Source organism: Aquarana catesbeiana, linkage group LG05 (assembly GCF_042186555.1).
Source record: "Aquarana catesbeiana isolate 2022-GZ linkage group LG05, ASM4218655v1, whole genome shotgun sequence".
Classification (NCBI taxonomy): Eukaryota; Metazoa; Chordata; class Amphibia; order Anura; family Ranidae; genus Aquarana; species Aquarana catesbeiana.
Genome location: NC_133328.1, coordinates 417,712,036 through 417,732,914, shown reverse-complemented (window position 1 = coordinate 417,732,914; position 20,879 = coordinate 417,712,036). Strand labels below are relative to the sequence as shown.

The 20,879-nt window shown below is 41.0% G+C and overlaps 1 protein-coding gene across 2 annotated transcripts in view; it reads left to right on the top strand.

Annotated features, from left to right (window-relative positions):
- ATP9B (ATPase phospholipid transporting 9B (putative)) overlaps positions 1-20,879 on the top strand; it is a 581,467-nt gene that overhangs the window by 345,314 nt on the left and 215,274 nt on the right. For both annotated transcript variants that reach the window (XM_073631215.1, XM_073631214.1), the window contains exon 11: positions 4,748-4,824. In XM_073631215.1, coding sequence (XP_073487316.1) covers positions 4,748-4,824 — 77 coding nt within the window. The remainder of the gene's footprint in view (positions 1-4,747; positions 4,825-20,879) is intronic.

Genomic DNA, 20,879 nt, shown 5'->3' with positions numbered 1-20,879 from the left:
TTCAGGTGCAAATTTTCACTTGAATTTTTATCTGAACCTGAATCTGAAGGGGACACCGATGATGGGGACACCGATGATGGGGACACCGATGATGGGGACACTGATGATGGAGACACTGATGAAGGGGACACCGATGATGGGGACAATGCTGATGGGGACACCGCTGATGGGGACACTGATGATGAGGATACACTGATGATGAGACCCTGATGGAGGACACTGATGATGAGGAGTTTCTGATGGGGGACACAGACGTGTGGAAAGGCTCTTATGGGGACACAGATGTGTGGAAGGCTCTGATAGGAACACAGACGTGTGGATGGCTCTGATGGGGACACAGACGTGTGGACGGCTCTGATGGGGACACAGACATGTGGAAGGCTGTTATGGGGACACAGACATGTGGAAGGCTCTGATGGGGACACAGTGTGCAAGGAGACTCTGATGGGGACACAGATGTGTGAAAGGATCTGATGGGGACACAGACGTGTGGAAGGCTCCGATGAGGACACAGATGTGTGGAAAGGCTCTGATGGGGACACAGATATGTGCAAAGGCTCTGATGGGGACACAATGTGCAAGGATGCTCTGATGAGACATAGGTGTATGGAAGGCTTTGGTGAGGAAGGACACAGATGTGTGGAAAGGCTCTGATGGGGACACAGATGTGTGGAAGGCTCTGATGGGGGCACAGACATGTGGAAAGGCTCTGATGGGGACAGAATGTGCAAGGATACTCTGATGGAGGACACAGACGTGTGGAAAGGCTCTGATGGGGACACAGATGTGTGGAAAGGCTCTGATGGGGACACAGATGTGTGGAAAGGCTCTGATGGGGACACAGATGTGTGGAAAGGCTGTGATGGGGACACAATGTGCAAGGATACTCTGATGGGGACACAGGCATGTGGAAGGCTCTGATGGGGACACAGACATGTGGAAAGGCTCTGATGGGGACACAGATGTGCAGAATGGCTCTGATGGGGACACAGATGTGCGGGAATGCTCTAATGGGCACACAATAGGCAAGGAGACTCTGATGAGGGGACACAGATGTGTTGGAAGGCTCTGATGGGGACACAGACGTGAGGAAAGGCTCTGTTAGGGTTACAGATGTGTGGAAAGGCACTGATGGGGACACAGATGTGCGGAATGGCTCTGATGGGGACACAGATGTGCGGGAATGCTCTGATGGGGACACAATGTGCACGGAGACTCTGATGGGGGGGCACAGATGTATGGAACAGCTCTGATGGGGACAAAGAGTTGCACAAAGACTCTGAAGGGGACACAGATGTGCAAGGAGGCTCTGATGGGGACAAACATGCGGAAAAGTTCTGATTGAGACACGGATGTGCGGAAAGGCTCCGATGTGGACACAAGTGTGCAAGGAGTCTCTAATGGGGATACAGATGTGTGGAAAGCTCTTATGGGGACACAGATGTGTGGAAACCTCTGATGGAGACACAGATGTGTGGAAATCTCGGGACACTGATTTGTTGGAGACTCTGTTGGAGACGCAGTTGTATGGGATGACTCTGATGGGGAAACAGATATGAGGGGGGAATCTGAGATACAGATATAAAGGGGTATCTTGAAGACGACACAGACAAGGGGGGACTATGATGAGGACTATGATGTAAGCTAAACTCTCAAATATTTTCCTTGTTCAGATTTCCCCTTCAGTTACGGAAGGAAAAAAGAAAAGAAAAGTGGACAGCAAGTGCCGCCTGTTTAATGAACAATAGAACATAAAGTACTTTTTTGTACAAGCAGGCAATAAAGCCTTCTGTCTCATATGCAACAAAACTGTTGCAGTTTTGAAGGAGTACAATTTGCATCAGCACTATGAGACAAAACATGAACAAAGTTATTCCAAATTCACAGGAACACAGCGTTAGGAAAAATTTCAATCGATGCAGCGCAATTTGCTTTCCCAAAAAGCTCTATTTACTCTATTTTATGAAAATTAAGCTTTAACTCGGGCCAGTTATAAAGTAGCTTATGCCTTGGCTAAAAGAGGAACACCATTCACTGACAGAGATTTTATCAAAGAGTGTATGATGGAAGCAGTGGAAGAGTTATGCCCAGAAAAAGCTAATTTATTCAAAACTATAAGTCTTGCACCAAATACTGTTTCTTGTAGAATTGATGATATAGAAAGCAATATCATTAATCAAATTGCAGAAAAAGCATAAAATGTTCTGGTGTATTCTCTCGCACTTGATGAGTCAACTGATGTGTGTGATACATCACAACCTTTAGTATTCATTCATGGTGTCGACAGCGAATTTTATGTCACACAAGAGTTAGCATCAGTGCATAACATGCACAGCACAGTAACTGGAGAAGATATCTTCAAAAAACTGCAAAAAACTGTGACGGAATATAACCTGGAGTGGAATAAACTGCAATGTGTGACAATTGATGAATGAAAAAAATGTCTGGGGCGAAGTAAGGTTTAGTAGGACAATTAAAAACTTGTGAGGTTGGTGGATTCTCAAAACCCATGTTCCTGCATTGCATTATCCATCAGCAAGCATTGTGTGGAAAATATCTGGATATGTCTTGTGTTATGAAACCTGTTGTTTCAGTAGTAAATTTTATTCGATCTCATGGGATTAATCATCACCAGTTTTGTGATTTTCTGAAAGAAATTGACTCAAAGTATGTTGACTTGATTTACTATACAGCAATTCGGTGACTTAGTTGTGGAACAGTTCTATCACGCTTCTTTCAGCTCAGAGAAGAAATAAATTCATTTCTAACAGAAAAGAATCGACCCGACCCACTTTTGTCAAACACCTGACTGGCTTTGAAAGTTGGCATTTTTTGCAGATTTGACAGACCATATGAATCAACTGAATCCGAAGTTGCAAGGTGAAACCAATTTGATTTGTGACCTATTTTGTGCATGTAGAGTCACCTGTCCTTCAAAAAGCATGAATTTTGCCCTGAATGAAAGTCCATAATTTGGTTCATTTCCCATGTTGTGAAAAATGTCATGAAGAAAGTGAAACAGAATTTCCTTCTTCATTTGCTACTGAAATCATTCAGGGCTTGCAAAAACTATTTCAGGAGCGATTTTCTGATCTGGATAGAAGAGCAGATTATATAAAACTGTTTCAAAATCCATTTGACTGCAATGTTAAAACACTCCCAAGTCAGTTTCAATTGGAAATTATTGACCTACAATCAGATGACATGCTGAAAGACAAATATAAAGAAGGAAACTTGATCCAATTTTATAAATCTTTGCAGCCTGAGCAGTTTCCAAATTTGAAGCCATTTGCTCGTAGACCTGTGTCAGTTTTTGGTACAACATACCTGTGTGAACAAACATTTTCAAAAATGAAGTATGTCAAGTTCAAATATCAAGCAAATGTATCGGATGATCATTTGAAGTCCATTCTAATAATTGGCTCCTCAAGCTTGAAACCTCGGTACAGTGACATTTTGAAATAAAAAAATCAGCTCCATCGTTCACATTAAATTTGTAAACATGTTTTTTGTTTTGTGAACATGAAGCACAAAATTCTTTGCATTATATTTTGCTGTTTACACAAAATTGCCAGATCTGTGTTGAAAGGTGCAGACTGATTTTATTTTTCTTCGACTCATATTAAAGGCCCAAGTTTATTTTGAATGTCTTTGCGTTTTACTAAAGTTGTTTCTCTTTTGTTCAGTCATATCATGCTGATTACAAAAACGATCCATGTAAAATATATTAATTCATTTAAATTTTATTTATTTGTTTATTTTATACATAACTGATTTTTTTTCAGCCCCCGAATACTTGTAAAATGTACAATATGGCCCTCATGTTGCAAAGTTTGGAGACCCCTGCTTTAAAGCATGCTATACAGCACAATGCGTGTGCTGTGTCATTTGGCCCTCTGTAACACCTGAATTACCTGGCTGATATTGCCTGGTTCTGTCCTCCCACCTGTAAACTGACCACGGTTTATCATGGCTGCTGAGCCCTGACACCGTGGTCAGTTTATGTGACTCCGTCATCTGCAGCTCTCCTGTCCTCCTCTGTCCTCTCTCCCCTCTCCCTCCCTGTCTGTCTGCTCTGTGTCAAGTGCCTGCCCCTTCCCCTCCTGCTGCTGAAATAACTTTAAAATCGTATATAATCCAGTGTGTTTGCTAATGATAGGTGCTCCTGTCTCTGTTTTATAAAAAAAATGCCTGCTATACCTGATTTTAGAGTGCCACTCAGCACTCACGTGACTGGCTGGCTCTCTCCTCCTCTCGTCCCAACTGACGTCAGCGGGGGGAATCTCTGCCCCGCCTGCTGCAGCTGTCAGATGAGGAGAGGAGAGAGATGGCCGGTCACGTGAGTCCCGAGTGGCGTTCTGAGATCGGGTACAGCAGGTATTTCTTTATAAAACACAGAGACAGGAGCACCTATCATTAGCAAACACACAAGATTATATGAAGTTTAATGAGTGGGTTAACAACCAATTTAAGGAAAGTAAAAAAAAAAAAGTTTTTTTGTTTTACTTTGTGGTATGCGCGTCACTTTCTGTCTTGATTGGCACTGTCATATGGGAGACTTTAGTTCTACTTTAAGAATTTAGTGTTGTTTGAATTAATTTTGTTCCTAAAAGTAAGTCACAGGTACTCTCTGTCTGACTCACATTCATAAATATATTATGGTTTATAGTGTAAAGTGTATGGTCTTAACAGCTGTTTTTTTAATCTTTATACAAATCATTAATCAGGTTTTACCATTGTGTTTTAGGTACTATAATAGGTGTTGTCATTTATACTGGAAAAGAGACCAGAAGTGTGATGAATACCTCAAATCCAAAAAACAAGGTAATTTTAAAAAAAAAATCATCATAAAAGCTGAACAGGTATACAAGCAGCATTCAATGCAGTTATTTACAGTGGGGACGGAAAGTATTCAGACCCCCTTAAATTTTTCACTCTTTGTTATATTGCAGCCATTTCCTAAAATCATTTAAGTTCATTTGTTTCCTCATTAATGTACACACAGCACCCCATATTGACAGAAAAACACAGAATTGTTGACATTTTGGCAGATTTATTAAAAAAGAAAAACTGAAATATCACATGGTCCTAAGTATTCAGACTCTTTGCTCAGTATTTAGTAGAAGCACCCTTTTGATCTAATACAGCCATGAGTCTTTTTGGGAAAGATGCAACAAGTTTTTCACACCTGGATTTGGGGATTCTCTGCCATTCCTCCTTGCAGATCCTCTCCAGTTCTGTCAGGTTGGATAGTAAATGTTGGTGGACAGCCATTTTTAGGTCTCTCCAGAGATGCTCAATTGGGTTTAAGTCAGGGCTCTGGCTGGGCTATTTAAGAACAGTCACGGAGTTGTTGTGAAGCCACTCCTTCATTATTTTAGCTGTGTGCTTAGGGTCATTTTCTTGTTGGACGGAAAACCTTCGGCCCAGTCTGAGGTCCTGAGCATTCTGGAGAAGGTTTTCGTCCAGGATATCCCTGTACTTGGCCGCATTCATCTTTCCCTTGATTGCAACTGGTCGTCCTGTCCCTGCAGCTGAAAAACACCCCCATAGCATGATGCTGCCACCACCATGCTTCACTGCTAGGACTGTATTGGACAGGTGATGAGCAGTGCCTGTTTTTTTCCACACACACCGCTTAGAATTAAGGCCAAAAAGTTCTATTTTGGTCTCATCAGACCAAAGAAACTTATTTCTCACAATCTTGGAGTCCTTCAGGTTTTTTTTTAGCAAACTCCATGCAGGCTTTCATGTGTCTTGCACTGAGGAGAGGCTTCTGTCGGGCCACTCTGCCATAAAGTCCCGACTGGCGGAGGGCTGCAGTCATGGTTACATAGTTAGTCAGGTTGAAAAAAGACACAAGTCCACCCAGTTCAACCTTAAAAACAAGAAATAAAATAAAAAATATCGTACAATCCAATATACCCAATTTTTTATATCCTTAGTTGATCCAGAGGAAGGCAAAAAACCCCAGCAGAGCATGGTTGACTTTCTACAACTTTCTCCCATCTCCCGACTGCATCTCTGTAGCTCAGCCACAGTGATCTTTGGGTTCTCCTTTACCTCTCTCACCAAGGCTCTTCTCCCCCAATAGCCCAGTTTGGCCGGATGGCCAGCTCTAGGAAGAATTCTGGTCGTCCCAAACGTCTTCCATTTAAGGATTATGGAGGCCACTGTGCTCTTAGGAACCTTAAGTGCAGCAGAAATTTTTTGTAACCTTGGCCAGATCTGTGCCTTGCCACAATTCTGTCTCTGAGCTCTTCAGGCAGTTCCTTTGACCACATGATTCTCATTTGCTCTGACATGCACTGTGAGTTTTAAGGTCTTATATAGACAGGTGTGTGGCTTTCCTAATCAAGTTCAATCAGTATAATCAGACAGAGCAGGATCTGCAAAAATGTCAACAATTCTGTGTTTTTCTGTCAATATCGGGTGCTGTGTGTACATTAATGAGGAAAAAAAAATGAACTTAAATGATTTTAGCAAATGGCTGCAATATAACAAAGAATGAAAAAAAGAAGGGGGTCTGAATACTTTCCGTCCCCACTGTATGTTGAAGCTGCTTTCTATGGGGGCACTCGACAGGAGGGAGGGGCCAGGAGCGCCTGTGGGGGATCCGAGAAGAGGAGGATCTGGGCTGCTCTGTACAAATCCACTGCACAGGGCAGCTAAGTATAACATGCTTGTTATTAAAAAAAAAAAAAAAAAAAACAGACCTTACACATTAAACATTAATACTTTAACACACCTATTTTAGGATTTTGGGGCTAGATATAATTTCTTATATTTTCCCAAGCAACATAAGCATAATTATGGGTTAATATTTAACAATTAACAGACATAGCCTTGCATGATATGTTTTTAGGCATATTCAGCATAGAAGGAGGCGTTAATGTGACATTTTGTCATTTGGATGATGAATCATCTATTGAAGGGACTCCAGAAATGAGGAACAGGGTGGTTTAGTAATTTGCCTCAGGAAAGCAAAGCTGTCAATATGTGTCTGAAATCGGCAGCTAATGTTGAACGTTGATGACTGTTTTGTTTAATGTGTTGATGGTCTCTGCCAGAATAAAATGTCCATCACGACTGTCTATTTCTCATGAAGACTGTCTTTCCTGCAGGGTAGAAGAGGGCCACATTAACTGTCCAGAATCTAATGTGAAATCCTCTTCTTATTAGTTCTTTGTCTCAAAAAACTTTGAATATTTCTAATGGTTCTACAGAATGTATTATTTAGGCACCACAGTGCAACATCAATGTTTCTGTGTATATAAACATAAAAAAAAACATTGTAAACGTTAGTTTGGAAACTTAAATGAAAACTGCAAAAAGTCTGTAGTTCTGAAACAAATATTTAATATGTTCCATGAATTTTGGGGCCTTAACAGGAAGTAAAGTTAGTCTTAGACTTTATGCTTTTTCAGTGGAGTCCACTTCAACTTGATATTACACCTTTAGCTCCAGCCAACAGTGGACCCTTCTCATGTAAGACCATCATTAGGGGTTGTGCTGCAAGTCACACCACAGTCAGAAATTAAAAAACCTATATACTCACAGCTAATATTGTGTCACTCACTGCAGGTCTTTATTTTGACTGTAGCTATCCCTTGAAGGAAAAGTCTGCTCAGAGCAGATATGTCAGATGTGGGTGAACTAAAGTGCCATCTGGATTCTTATATCTTCATTTGACTAGAGTAGTAGCTGGCATGGGTTGTTGCAGGCTGGTGTTTTTGTGAATTATCGCACTGCTCTCAAACAGCTGACAGTTACAACTTTACTCTCTTGCCTCCAGTCTGAAAAAGCAGGCTAGGGGACGGGCAAAAAAAATTGCAGAGGAGGCATAGGGCTTCAATATTAGATGGCAGAGTCGCAGATATTCCTTTCTGGCAGCTTTCAAAGAAGCAGGGGTTGTGTACGCTGCCTGTCATTCGTACTATATAGTCATCCCTTATGTAGCTGGAGCATCTGAAAAAAACAAAAGCAATTATTAATAATCATTTCATCCTTGTGTCCTTCAAGCCCAGCGATGCACTGTGACATGTGAGAGATGTGTAGTGTAGTGAGGGATTCAAAGACCTATACACTGGGAAGACACAACAATCTCTCAACAAACAAATGGCCCAACATAGGAGGGAAAATTCAGCAGGTCAAGACTCAGCAGCTTCCCTACACTTTATTGAAAAGGTATATTCTTTGAAAGACTGAGAGGTCAATTTGTTTGCAAAATGTATGAAAGAGGCAATCTACATGAAGCTGGAACGAATATCTCTGAGCGGGCGTGGGGCACCATCTATCTTTCATTTTACCTGGCAATACAACAATCTACACCTTTAACAATGTAAATTGAGGGATTAACACCAGTGCAGGCTTCCAGACACCAACTTGGGATAATGTACCTAGAACAGGGTGAATCCTCAATGTGTACACCTCCCATCCTGTTTTCGAATAATCAACATCTCTATATTACATGTGATTGGATTAGGCTGTCTGTGCTACCTGTGTAGATATAAATGCTGGGGCATTAAAATAGAAGAAGCGTGGGGAAGCTATGAATCATTTTTAGCATCATTTTAGCATTAGACAAGTCTAGTTGAATGTGAATAACTATTACTAGCTTTACCTTTATCTGGATAAATGACAACCTTCACAGACAGATTTACAATGATGAATTCAAAACTGATGCAGATTATTATGTTTTGATCTCACAATGTATATTGCTACATAATTATTCTTCTGTCTGCACTATATAGCCAAATGTTTGTGGACACCTGACCATCATACCTGTGGGACAAATTTGTTGGAAATTCCATTAGCAAACCTAAGGAAATAACATGAAAATGCCCTCCACCCTTTGTAGCTTTAACAGGCTCCACTCTTATGGGAATGCTTTCCACAAGATTTTGAACCGTATCTGTGGGAACTTGTGCTAGTTTACCTAAAAGGTAATTTGTGAGATCAGGTACAGGTTTACAAGAAGACCTGGCTCGCAATTGGTGTTCCAATTCATACCTAAGGTGTTCAGTAGATTTGAAGCTCTGTGCAGACCACTGGAGTTTCACCACCCCAAACTAATCAAAACATGTCTTTATGAACCTGGATTATTTACATGGGCACAGTCATGTTTTCCCAAAACTGTTGTCACAAACTTAGAAGCACTTAGTTGTCTAAAATTTCTTCGTACTGTATGCTTTAGCATTGGAAGTACTCTTCATGCAAACACCTTAATTCAATAGGTTGGAGTTGTGCCAAAATACTGTACCTTTGGCCATATAGGGTAAATTCTGAAATTAATGTTTTGTAAGAAATTATTTATAACTGACGTTTAAGATTTCAGGCAGTGCCTGATTGTTATTCACTGAGTTTCATTAGAAATCACCATTATATATTATTGGGCCAGCACGGACCAACTCTTTTACCCTAGGTTCACACTTGTGCTTTTTTTAGTGCATTTTGCAGTGTGCAGAAACACACTACAGTCCATTTAACATGGTTTCCTATGGTACATATTCACATCTATGCGTTTTGCAACCGGTGCGTTTTTGGAAAGGGTCAGGGACTTTTTTTCCCACGTTTTGCATGTAAAAGACTTCAATTGAATCACACCAGAATCGCAAGTGTTGTGTTTGTGATACGATTTTTGACGGGTTTTACGGTTTTGATTTTCCCCTTTAAACACTGTACAATACCATAGCTGGTTGCTAAGTAGCGGGCCGGTAAGCCAGCCGCCGCAGCTGACAGCTGAATGTAAAAAAGAATATTGCCGGCAAAAAAAAAATTATGGAAAAAAACAGAGTGGGGTCCCCCCAGGTCCATACCAGGCACTTCGGGTCTAGTATGGATTAAGAGGGGACCCCCCCATGCCAACATTTTTATTAAAAATGATGTGGGGGTCCCCCCAAAATCCATACCAGACCCTTATCTGAGCATGCAGCCGGCAGGTCAGGAAAGGGAGGGGACGAGCGAGCGAATACCAGCCCGCATGCCCTCAACATGGGGGAATGGGTGCTTTGAGGCGGGGGGCTCTTCCCCCTCCCCAAAGCACCTTGCCCCCATGTTGATGGGAACAAGGGCCTCTTGTCCGGTGGTTGTGGGGGTCTGTGGGCAGTGGGCTTATCGGAATCTGGAAGCCCCTTTTAACCACTTAAGGACCAGACCTATTTTTTATTAACTTGTAAACTCGTTTACAAGTCCAAATAATTAATTTTTTGCTAGAAAATTACTTTGAACCCCCAAACATTATATTTCTTTCTAACACCCTAGAGAATAAAATGGCGGTCGTTGCAATACTTTCTGTCACACTGTATTTGCGCAGCGATCTTACAAGCGCACTTTTTCTTTTTTTAAAAATGCACTTTTTTTAATTAAAAAATAAAACAACAGTAAAATTAGCCCAATTTTTTTTTTAATTGGGAAAGATAATTTTACGCTGAGTAAATTGATAACCAACATGTCACGCTTCAAAATTGTGCCCACTCGTGGAATGGCGACAAACTTTTACCCCTAAAAATCTCCATAGGTGACGTTTAAAAATTTCTACAGGTTACCAGTTTTGAGTTACAGAGGAGGTCTAGGGATAGAATTATTGCTCTCGCTCTAATGATCACGGCGATACCTCACATGTGTTGTTTAAACACCGTTTTCATATGCGGGCGCTACTCATGTATGCGTTTGCTTCTGCGCACAAGCTCGTTGGGATTTTATTTTATTTTTCTTACTTATTTGACTTTTTATTTTTTATTTTGACACTGTCCTTTTAGAAAAAAAAATGGTCACTTTTTTCCTGTTACAAGGAATGTAAACATCCCTTGTAATAGAAAAAAAGCATGACAGAACCTCTTAAATATGAGATATGGGGTCAAAAGGCCTCAGATCTTATATTTACACTAAAATGCAATAAAAACAATAAAAATGTAATTTGAACAAAAAAAAATTCTCCTTTAAGAGCATTGGGCGGAAGTGACGTTTGATGTCGCTTCTACCAGTCAGTGCTATGGAGCTGAGTGGGGGACACCTTCCCCTCACTCAGCAGCCAGCTTGTGAGGAGAGAGAAAGTGATTGTCTTTGCTGGTAAGCGGTGGAGACCATGGGAGGGGGGCGAATCCATTCATAAGTGGTTAAGAAAGGGGGCCCCTGGATCCCGCTCCCCATGTGAATGAGTATGGGGTACATTGTACCCCTACCCATACACCCCAAAAAGCAGTGAAGTGCTAAAAAAACAAGAGACAGTTTTTGACAAGTCCTTAATTAAAAATTAAAAATGTCACCCGTCGTAGCTCCAACGTGTCCTCTTTCTCCAGTACCGATGTCTTCTTCCTCCGGTACCGATGTCTTCTACCTCCAGTACCGATGTCTTTTTCCTCCGGTACCGATGTCTTTTTCCTCCGGCAGTTTCTTCTCCCTCCGGTGCTCCTCATGCTGTCTTCTTCCTCACCGCAGCTTACCTGCTAAAAACAAAAAAAGCAGATCTTCTAATGCTGTCTTTCTCCATTGTGTTGTCTCCTGCTGCTAGCCATTTCTTATATAGCCATGGGGCGTGGCCATCCAATGACATCACTCGGAGAACCGCCCCTTCTGACGCCACGTGTCATGAGCCAGTGCTGAATTTACTTTCTGACTTGTTACCTTATTGTTTTTAATCAGGTTATTATTGTGAGAATCATTTTGTAGATATGTAAAGTTTAAGGGAGGATAGTTACAGTATATATCAGAGGATCTGACAGTGAATCTTTTGGTGCATGTGTTTCAAATTACAATGATCGATGCACCTCAAGAGAATGTTTGTTAAAAGTCATATTCACTACTTTATAAATAAGCCCTCTAGGAATTGTGCATCTGTTTTACTTGCACAGTGTTCTTTATAGGGAAATGATCTTAATGTATTTAGACAGTTCAGTCAAACATAGTACACACTACAGAGAAGAGACACAGCACCTAAATGGATCATATGTCATATTTTCTTTAAGGGCATGGACATGTTCTCATTGATATGGTTTGTTTACCTGATACTAAACATAGAGACAAATGGCTTTTAAGAGATAACCACTTGATAGGTTTTTTAATACATTGCCTTGGCAGATAGCTTTTTTTTGCGATTCTTAATAATCTAGGGGAAAAGTATGGGTATTAGGAAAGAAATGATAATACAAATTGCCTGGAGTAATTATTGAAATCTCTAGAGTGTATTGATTTGTGTTTCTAATTGGAAAAAAGATACTATATTGTGTGACTAAGCGAGACAGGTAATGCATCCTTTTATGCATAATGCAGATGTCAACATTTAAACCATTGGTGTATTGGGATGCAAATTATAGTAGTACTTTGAATGGCAAGTACATTTCAATTTAATTGTGTATGCGTATGTATATATGTGTGTGTATGTATAGATATGTATAGAGAGAGAGAGAAGGAGAGAGAGAGAGAGAGAGATATATATATACATATACACATACATACATTGCCTTCAGAAGTCATCTACTTAGTAAACAGAGTTCACCTGTGTGTAATTTAATCTCAGTATAAATACAGCTGTTAGAGAACCTTAGTAAACAAACAGCATTGTGAAGGCCAAAGAACACACCCGACAGGTCAGGGATAAAGTTGTGAAGAAGTTTAAAGCAAGGTTAGGTTATAAAAAAATATCCCAAGCTTTGAACATCTCACAGAGCACTGTTAAATCCATCATCCGAAACTGAAAAGAATATGGCACAACTGCAAACCTACCAAGACATGGCCGTCCACCTAAACTGACAGGCCGGGCAAGGAGAGCATTAATCAGAGAAGCAGCCAAGAGGCCCATGGTAACTCTGGAGGAGCTACAGACATCCACAGCTCAGGTGGGAGAATCTATGCACAGGACAACTATTAGTCTTGCACTTCACAAATCTGGCCTTTATGGAAGAGTGGCAAGAAGAAAGCCATTGTTAAAAGAAAGCCACAAGAAGTCCCGTTTGCAGTTTGCGAGAAGCCATGTGGGGGACACAGCAAACATGTGTAATCAGATGAGACCAAAATTTTACTTTTTGGCCTAAAAGCAATACACTATATGTGGCAGAAAACTAACACTGCACATCACCCTGAACACACTATCCCCCCTGAAACATGGTGGTGGCTGCAGCATGTTGTGGGCATGCTTCTCTTCAACAGGGACAGAGAAGCTGGTCAGAGTTGATGGGAAGATGGATGGAGCCAAATACAGGGCAATCTTAGAAGAAAACCTGTTGGAGTTTGCAAAAGACTTGAGACTGGGGCAGAGGTTCACCTTCCAGCAGGACAACAACCCTAAACATACAGCCAGAGCTAAAATGGAATGATTTAGACCAAAGCATATTCATGTGTTAGAATTGCGCAGTCAAAGTCCAGACCTAAATCCAATTGCGAATCTGTGGCAAGACTTGAAAATTGCTGTTCACAGATGCTTTCCATCTAATCTGACAGAGCTTGAGCTATTTTCCAAAGAAGAATTGGCAAATTGTCACTCTCTAGATGTGCAAAGCTGGTAGAGACATACCCAAGAAGACTTGCAGCTGTAATTGCAGCGAAAGGTGGTTCTACAAAGTATTGACTCAGGGGGGCTGAATACAAATGCATCCCACACTTTTTACATATTTATTTGTAAACAAAATGTAAAAAACATTTATCATTTTCCTTCCACTTCACAATTATGTGCCACTTTGTGTTGGTCTATCACATAAAATCCCAATAAAATACATTTACGGTTTGGGTTGTAACATGACAAAATGTGGAACATTTCGAGGGATGAATACTTTTTACAGGCACTGTAAATATATAATATATATTTTATAATTATAATTTTTTTTGCCACTTTCCCTTTCCCCTACAAAGCATACCATTTTCAGCTTTTAAATCTCTGGATTTTGTAGCTTGCATTGATGGTGATGTTTTTAACAAAAATATTGTTTCCAAAATATAATAGGCCCAAACTCTGGACTTTTTAACCTCTTCAGTACCGGGCCATAGTCATATGACATCCGCAGATGGGATCTCCCATCCTGGGCAGGCGTCGTATGATGTCCTCGGCTTCTCACCACTCCTGCGGGCCCCCGATCGGGGATGAGGTGTGTCCCTCAGACACAGCCCATCCCAGATCTGTGTAAAGAGCCAATGGCCCTTTACCACGTGACCAGCTGTGTCCAATCACAGCCGGTCACATGTACTGTCCACATGCACGGCGCTCGAGCACGCCCCTAGGGCGCGCGCGGAGCAGTGATAGGGCAAGGTTTGTCACCCTGACACAGCTCAACCCCGAGAGCCCCATGTGACCGGCTGTGTCCAATCACAGCCGGTCACAGAATGTCAACAAACCGCGGTAACGAGATGTTACCGGGTTCTCCTCCTCACACACAGATCGTGTGTGAGAAGGAGATTGCAGTAACGTCTCGTTACCGCTTACAGTGTACACCAAAACACACTGATTGCCCCCCTAATAAAGAAGACCTGTCACCAGCCATCAAAGTACCTGTCACCAGCCATCAAAGTACCTGAGTACCTGTCACAGTTCATCTGAGTACATGAGTACCTGAGCAGCTGTCACAGCTCATCTGAGTATCTGTCACAGTTCATCTGAGTACCTGTCACAGCCCATCTGAGTACCTGTCACGGCCCATCTGAGTACCGGTCACAGTCCATCTGAGTACCGGTCACAGTTCATCTGAGTACCTGTCACAGCCCATCTGAGTACCTGAGTACCTGTCACCAGCCCATCAGAGTACCCGAATACCTGTCACCAGCCCATCAGAGTAACCGAGTACCTGTCACCAGCCCATCAGAGTAACCCGAGTACCTGTCACCAGCCCATCAGAGTAACCGAGTACCTGTCACCAGCCCATCAGAGTACCCGAGTACCTGTCACCAGCCCATCAGAGTGCCCGAGTACCTGTCACCAGCCCATCAGAGTACCTGTCAGAGTACCTGCTTTCCTGACCTGTCACCAGCCCATCAGAGTAACCGAGTACCTGTCTCCAGCCCATCAGAGTACCCGAGTACCTATCTGCAGCCCATGCCTCATAGAATATACATTGAGGTGTTTGCTTTCCAAAATGGGGTCATTTTGTGGGTGATTCCACTGTCCTGGTGCTCCAGGGCCTTCAAAAGTGTGATAGATAGGAATTAAATGAGATTTATTTTGTGTGATGTGTAATTGTTATGCTGCTAGAATGCCTGAAGGTACTACTTCAATGTTGGGCCTCTGTATGTGGCCAGGCTGAGTAAAAGTCTCACACATGTGGTATCGCCATACTCAGGAGGAGTAGCAGAATGTATTTTGGGGTGTAATTTTTGCTATTTACATGCTATGTGTTAGAAATATCTTATAAATTGACAACTTTACGTAAAATAAAAAAGATTTTCATTTTCTTTCCACATTTTCTGAAGACTTGTGTAAAAAAATTAACTGTTCAAAAGACTCATAATGCCTCATAGAATATATGTTGGGGTGTTTGTTTTCCAAAATGTGGTCATTTTGTGGGTAATTCCACTGTCCTGGTGCTCCAGGGCCTTCACAAATGTAATAGGTCATTAGGAAATTAGAGGTGTTATTTTACGCTCCTAGAACCCCTGATGGTGCTCCCTGCATGTTGGACCTCTCTGTGTGACCAGGCTGTGTAAAAGTCACACACACGTGGTATTGCCATACTCGGGAGGAGTAGCAGAATGTATTTTGGTGTGTAATTGGAAGTATGCACATGCTGTGTGTGAGAAATAACTTGCTAGTATGACAATTTTGTGAAAAAAAAAATCTTAATTTTCCCAACAATTGTGGGAAAAAATTACAACTTCAAAAAACTCACCATGCCTCTTACTAAATACCTTTGACTGTCTACTTTTCAAAAAGGGGTCATTTAGGGGGTATTTGTGCTTTCCTGACGTTCTAGAGCCTCAAGAAATGAGATAGGCCATCAATGCATCAGGTGTGATCAATTTTCAATGATTTGCACCATAGCTTGTAGACTCTATAACTTTCACAGAGACTAAATAATATCCACTAATTTTGGTTATTTTTACCAAAGAGATGTAGCAGTATAAATTTTGGCCCAAATTTATGAATAAATATGACTTATTTGCAAAATTTTATCATAGAAACTAAAAAAAAGAGTTTTTTTTTCTTCAAAATTTTCGCTCTTTTTTCACGTATGTCGCAAAAAATAAAAACCCCAGTGGTCATTAAATACTACCAAAAGAAAACTCTATTTCTATGAAAAAAAATGATAAAAATTTTGTTTGGGTACAGTGTTGCATGACTTAGTAATTGGCATTCAAAGTGTGACAGCGCTGAAAGCTAAAGATTGGTCTGGGCAGGAAGGGTGTATAAATGCCCTGTATTGAAGTGGTTAAAAAGAAATGCTTCACAGCTAATATAATTTTTTTCAAGTTTACAGAAGGTGAAGCCTGTTTGAATCCCCACTTGATCTCTTCTGATGTCTTTTGACTTTAACAGATCATCCACTCCAACACATACGCACACCCCTGGGAGAGTAGTGCCAATCAGGGCTGGCTCATACAGTGTATTTGAAGTGCACTCTTCATGTATTTCTATAAAGGAAGGGGAGCTGATGACCCCTTATGTTTGCAGAAAAGAACCATTAAGTTTAGCTGACAATAAAACCTTGGTTGTGCTGAATTAAGAGTTTTCGAGGTTCCACACCACCACCATCCAAACATGAGTCACAGACAGTAGTAAATAAATTACAGGGGACCAAATCCCCCTTCATGCAAAGCTAAAACAAATATTTGGGCAGTGTTCTTCTTTAATCATTTAGTTGGGTAAAGAAAAAAACAAAGAATTTAAAGGTCAGGGTTTATAAACACAGTAATTATAATTTTAACCCCATAACATCCACGGATTCTGTATCATGTGACTGGTGTGATTGACTCTTTCAGTAGTCATATGATCAGGAGCGAGTCCTACTGGTTTCTAATCAGAAGCCTTGACCGAGAACTGTCAGTTACAGCTTTGTTAGTATACTGGAAGCGCACTCTCAGCATACAACCTTATGTCGCTATAGACGCATATGTGGAGTGGCGTGGCGTTAAAGCCCACCTTTCTGGCTGCTACATATATGAATTATTCAATCGGCTTGAGATTAACAAAGTTCAATGCCCATCTCCAAAAAACTCATAAATCCCCCACCCTTCTCACCTTGCTCTCTCCTGACTGCCTGCTATTCACAAATGCTTTTTAAGAGGACGTTTACCCTAGAATTAGACTGGGTAGCATGAATACTTCCTATTTGCTATCCAGAGGCAGGGTTCTCTCAGGCTCCAGAGGATTACACTGCATTCTGACATCACGAAAAAGTGATGGGTTGGTATTGGGCATTAAATTAGATTTATTTCATTGCTAGATGTGTTTTTTGTATAGAGAAATTGCCACACATTCTAACTATTATTTGGATCAAAACTGTCATTATTTGGAGCAAAATTGTCATGAGAAACATATGAAAGACGCCCTTGTAGACCTCTCCTACTGAAAATGCTCACTGTTTGGCTGCTATGCTAAAGCTGTGGATTCAGTTCTGAGTTGATAACCTAGAACAAGTGTAAAGATAGAGACCTTTCACTCAGAAGAAATAAAGTCAAAGGCATCAAATCATTTTCAGAGGGAGTCCAGTAATGGCAGCCCACACTTTTATGACAGTTGCAATTTAATAATATTGCTCCAGCAACTTGAGGCATTGATTTATTTCTATTGGACAATATTATAAAAGTTTTTCATTATCCATACAAGTCTGGCTGTATTTTCGAATTTCGGTGGGTTCTGATCAGCTTAACAAAGGAGTTTCATAGGAGGTTTCTACCACTTGATATTCTTTCCTTGGTGAGGAGACATTCCACATCTTATGAATAGTGGAAAATCCCACCAGCCAAGCTAATCTGAAAGCATAGCTGTAATAATTGTCTATAGTTTTCCCAGACAGAAAGTTCTTTAAATAGTTTTCAGTGAATAATATTCACCTAAAGAGCTTTAATGCATGGAGAATCAAATGAGACCAGTAGGAGCAGGACTAAGGAAACCAGTAATAGCAGAACACACTGTTATGATTGGTGAAATGTAATAATCCTATTCAAGCAAATTAAGGCATTTCTTCCTTTCTATTGGACAACATTTTACATTTTTACCATACTAGTCTGGTGGTATTTTGGAATCTGAGTGGATAAGTGGGTGGGTTCAGGTCAGCTTATAGGTTTCACAAGTGGTCACCACTACTTGACAATGTTTCCCTGGGGAGGGGGCATTCCACTTTCTACTAGTGGAAAATCCCATCAGTCAAGGTGATCCGTCATCATAACTGTAATAATTTTCTAAAGATTTCCCCAATAGTTTTTTTTTAATTATTATTTTCAGTGAACAATATTTATCTGAAGTATTTGACTCATTGAGAGTCAAAGTAAAAAAAAAAAAAAAATCACTAACCATCACTAATAAATGTCAGTGTTTTAAATGCTTTTGTTGCCTGAGGAAGCAATCACATAATCCAAAAAAAATAATTTTCCAGACAGAATAATGATTTTCATTCTAAATAGAATTTGGCGTTAATTAGCATGTTTTTACCACAAGCCCCTACTGAGTGGAAAAGTGTAGGTCAATGTATGAATGTCACTTTGTACATTGGATGTGATGGGCAGCTAGTACAGATTATGTATACTACTCAGTTCCAGGATTCTCAAATGTATAATCAATTCTACCTGTATAGATATTTCTTAAACCTTGTCAGTCTTTATAAAGTTGTATCTGTAAGAAGTAAAGGTCATTTATGGAGGCTAATTAACCTTATGGGAAATAGATGTTGTATGTGTACGACTTTATTTGTGTAGCCTCACATATTTATGTTAAGAGTTAAATCATGAAAGCTAAAAATAATATTTCCTATGCTGATTGTACACACAGTGCAGACTCTGTTGTATTTCAGCCTCCTCTATTTGTATACTTTTATTAAAGTGCAGCTGGTATTTAGTTTAAGCCCATTTTAAATGAGCTATACTCCTGTGTTTAAAATCACTTCCCTCTTATGCATTCATTTTATCATGGTGGTGCTAGCAAATTAGGTTGCCTTAACGAAAGGTTGTCTTATTAGACTAGAAATCAGGGAAAAATTCCCATCTTTCCCTCTTTTCAGCTTTCTCCTTGCCATTTGCTTTTATAACTGAGCTACTACAATAACATAGTTTTAATATGTGTTATTAAAGTAATATTAAAGTGGTTGTAACCCTAAAAAACATGCTCTTGTCCCTTTAAGGCACGAGATATAGCAAAGTGCTTTTGCCATGTCAATTTCCCCTTTCTATGTTGTATAATACCTGACTGATCCTGCTTTTCCCTCTGTGAACTGATCACATTTATCGTGGCTGCTGATCTCTAATAGCGTGGTCAGATTACGTGCCTCCGTCATCCAGCTATCTCCTCGGAGTCTCTACATCTCCCCCTTCCCCTTCTCCCTGTCAGTTCCGTAGTCTGTGTGAGACTCGATCCCCCTACCCCTCCTCTCTCCTCCCCTCTCGTCTCCTGCCTGTGTAATTCAATTCCCTGCTCCAGTGCTTGAAAAGTAAAGAAACCTCTATAATTACTTTTATCCTCTGTTTTAGGTCCCTGTTCAGTACAGTGTGTACGGTTTCCTAAAATTATAATGCTAAATAACAGAGCCCTGCTATGTGACTTCCCTCTGCTGGCTTTCATTCATCAGAGGGAAATCTCAACCCCTCCCACTGTACTCACTCGGGAAGGGATACACAGGGAGGTCACATGACAGCATAGCAGGGCTCTGCAAAGAATGTATTTAGCATTATAATTTTAGGAAAATACACATACTGTACTGAACAGGGACCTAAAACAGAGATAATCAAAATAATTTATACATGTGACTTTACAACCACTTTAAAGTCAAATAGTTTTCAAGCTATTTCAAATGCTTGTCTATAATGTCACAAGCGAACGGGACCACCAGGTGACGAATTCCAGGTGGCCCCGTCCCTTACCTATATAAGAAATGTCAAATGGTGGAGCCTGCAGTAGGCGGCCAGCCTTCATCAACGGCGGAAGCTTATTTTTATTTTTATTTTTTTTGGTGGGGCGGGTGGCATGATTGACGTCAATGTGGCCTGGTATGGTTGGGGGGGGGGGGCACTTGCTTGTCCCCCCCCCCATCCTGACCTGCTAGGCTGCATGCTCAGATAACGGTCTAGTATGGATTTGGGGGGGGGTGGCTCACACTGTTTTTTAAAAAAAAATATTTTAGCGTGGGGTTCCCAAAGTACCTGGTATGGGGGGGGGGGGGGCGCACGCTGGGTTTTTTTTTTTAGAGTTTTTAATTGTCAACCTTTTTTTTTTTTTTTTTTTTTTTTTCCTTTTTTTACATTCAACTGTCAGCAGGAAACCCGCTGACAGCTGATGAGTCATCTGTTGTTAAGGATGTGGTGGCCCACTCCCTAGCAAACCAGCTCAATGCGGTAAATTACCACATTAAATAATGCGGTAGTTACCGCAAAATACCGCATTCTGTATTTAATGCAAAATTCTTAATGAGTTGAACACTTGCACAATTGTTACCGCATGCAGTATTTTACCACATTTTATTAGCTGTTATTACTGTAGCTGCTGACTTTTAATGTATGGACACTTACCTGTCCAGGGAGCCCGCGATGTCGACACCCCAGCTGATCTTCGGATCGACTGTCAGGTGCTGCCGCCACCATTCCTGGTAAGGGAACCCAGCAGTGAATCCTTTCCTTTACAGCCAGTTCCCTAATGTGCATGCATGAAGTGCACTGCGCTTTCTAATTGGTCCGGTGGCGGAGGAAGGAGGAGGGGGCCGAACTTCCGAGAGACCGGGCTACAGCCCGGTCTCCCGGAAGTGGGGAACGGT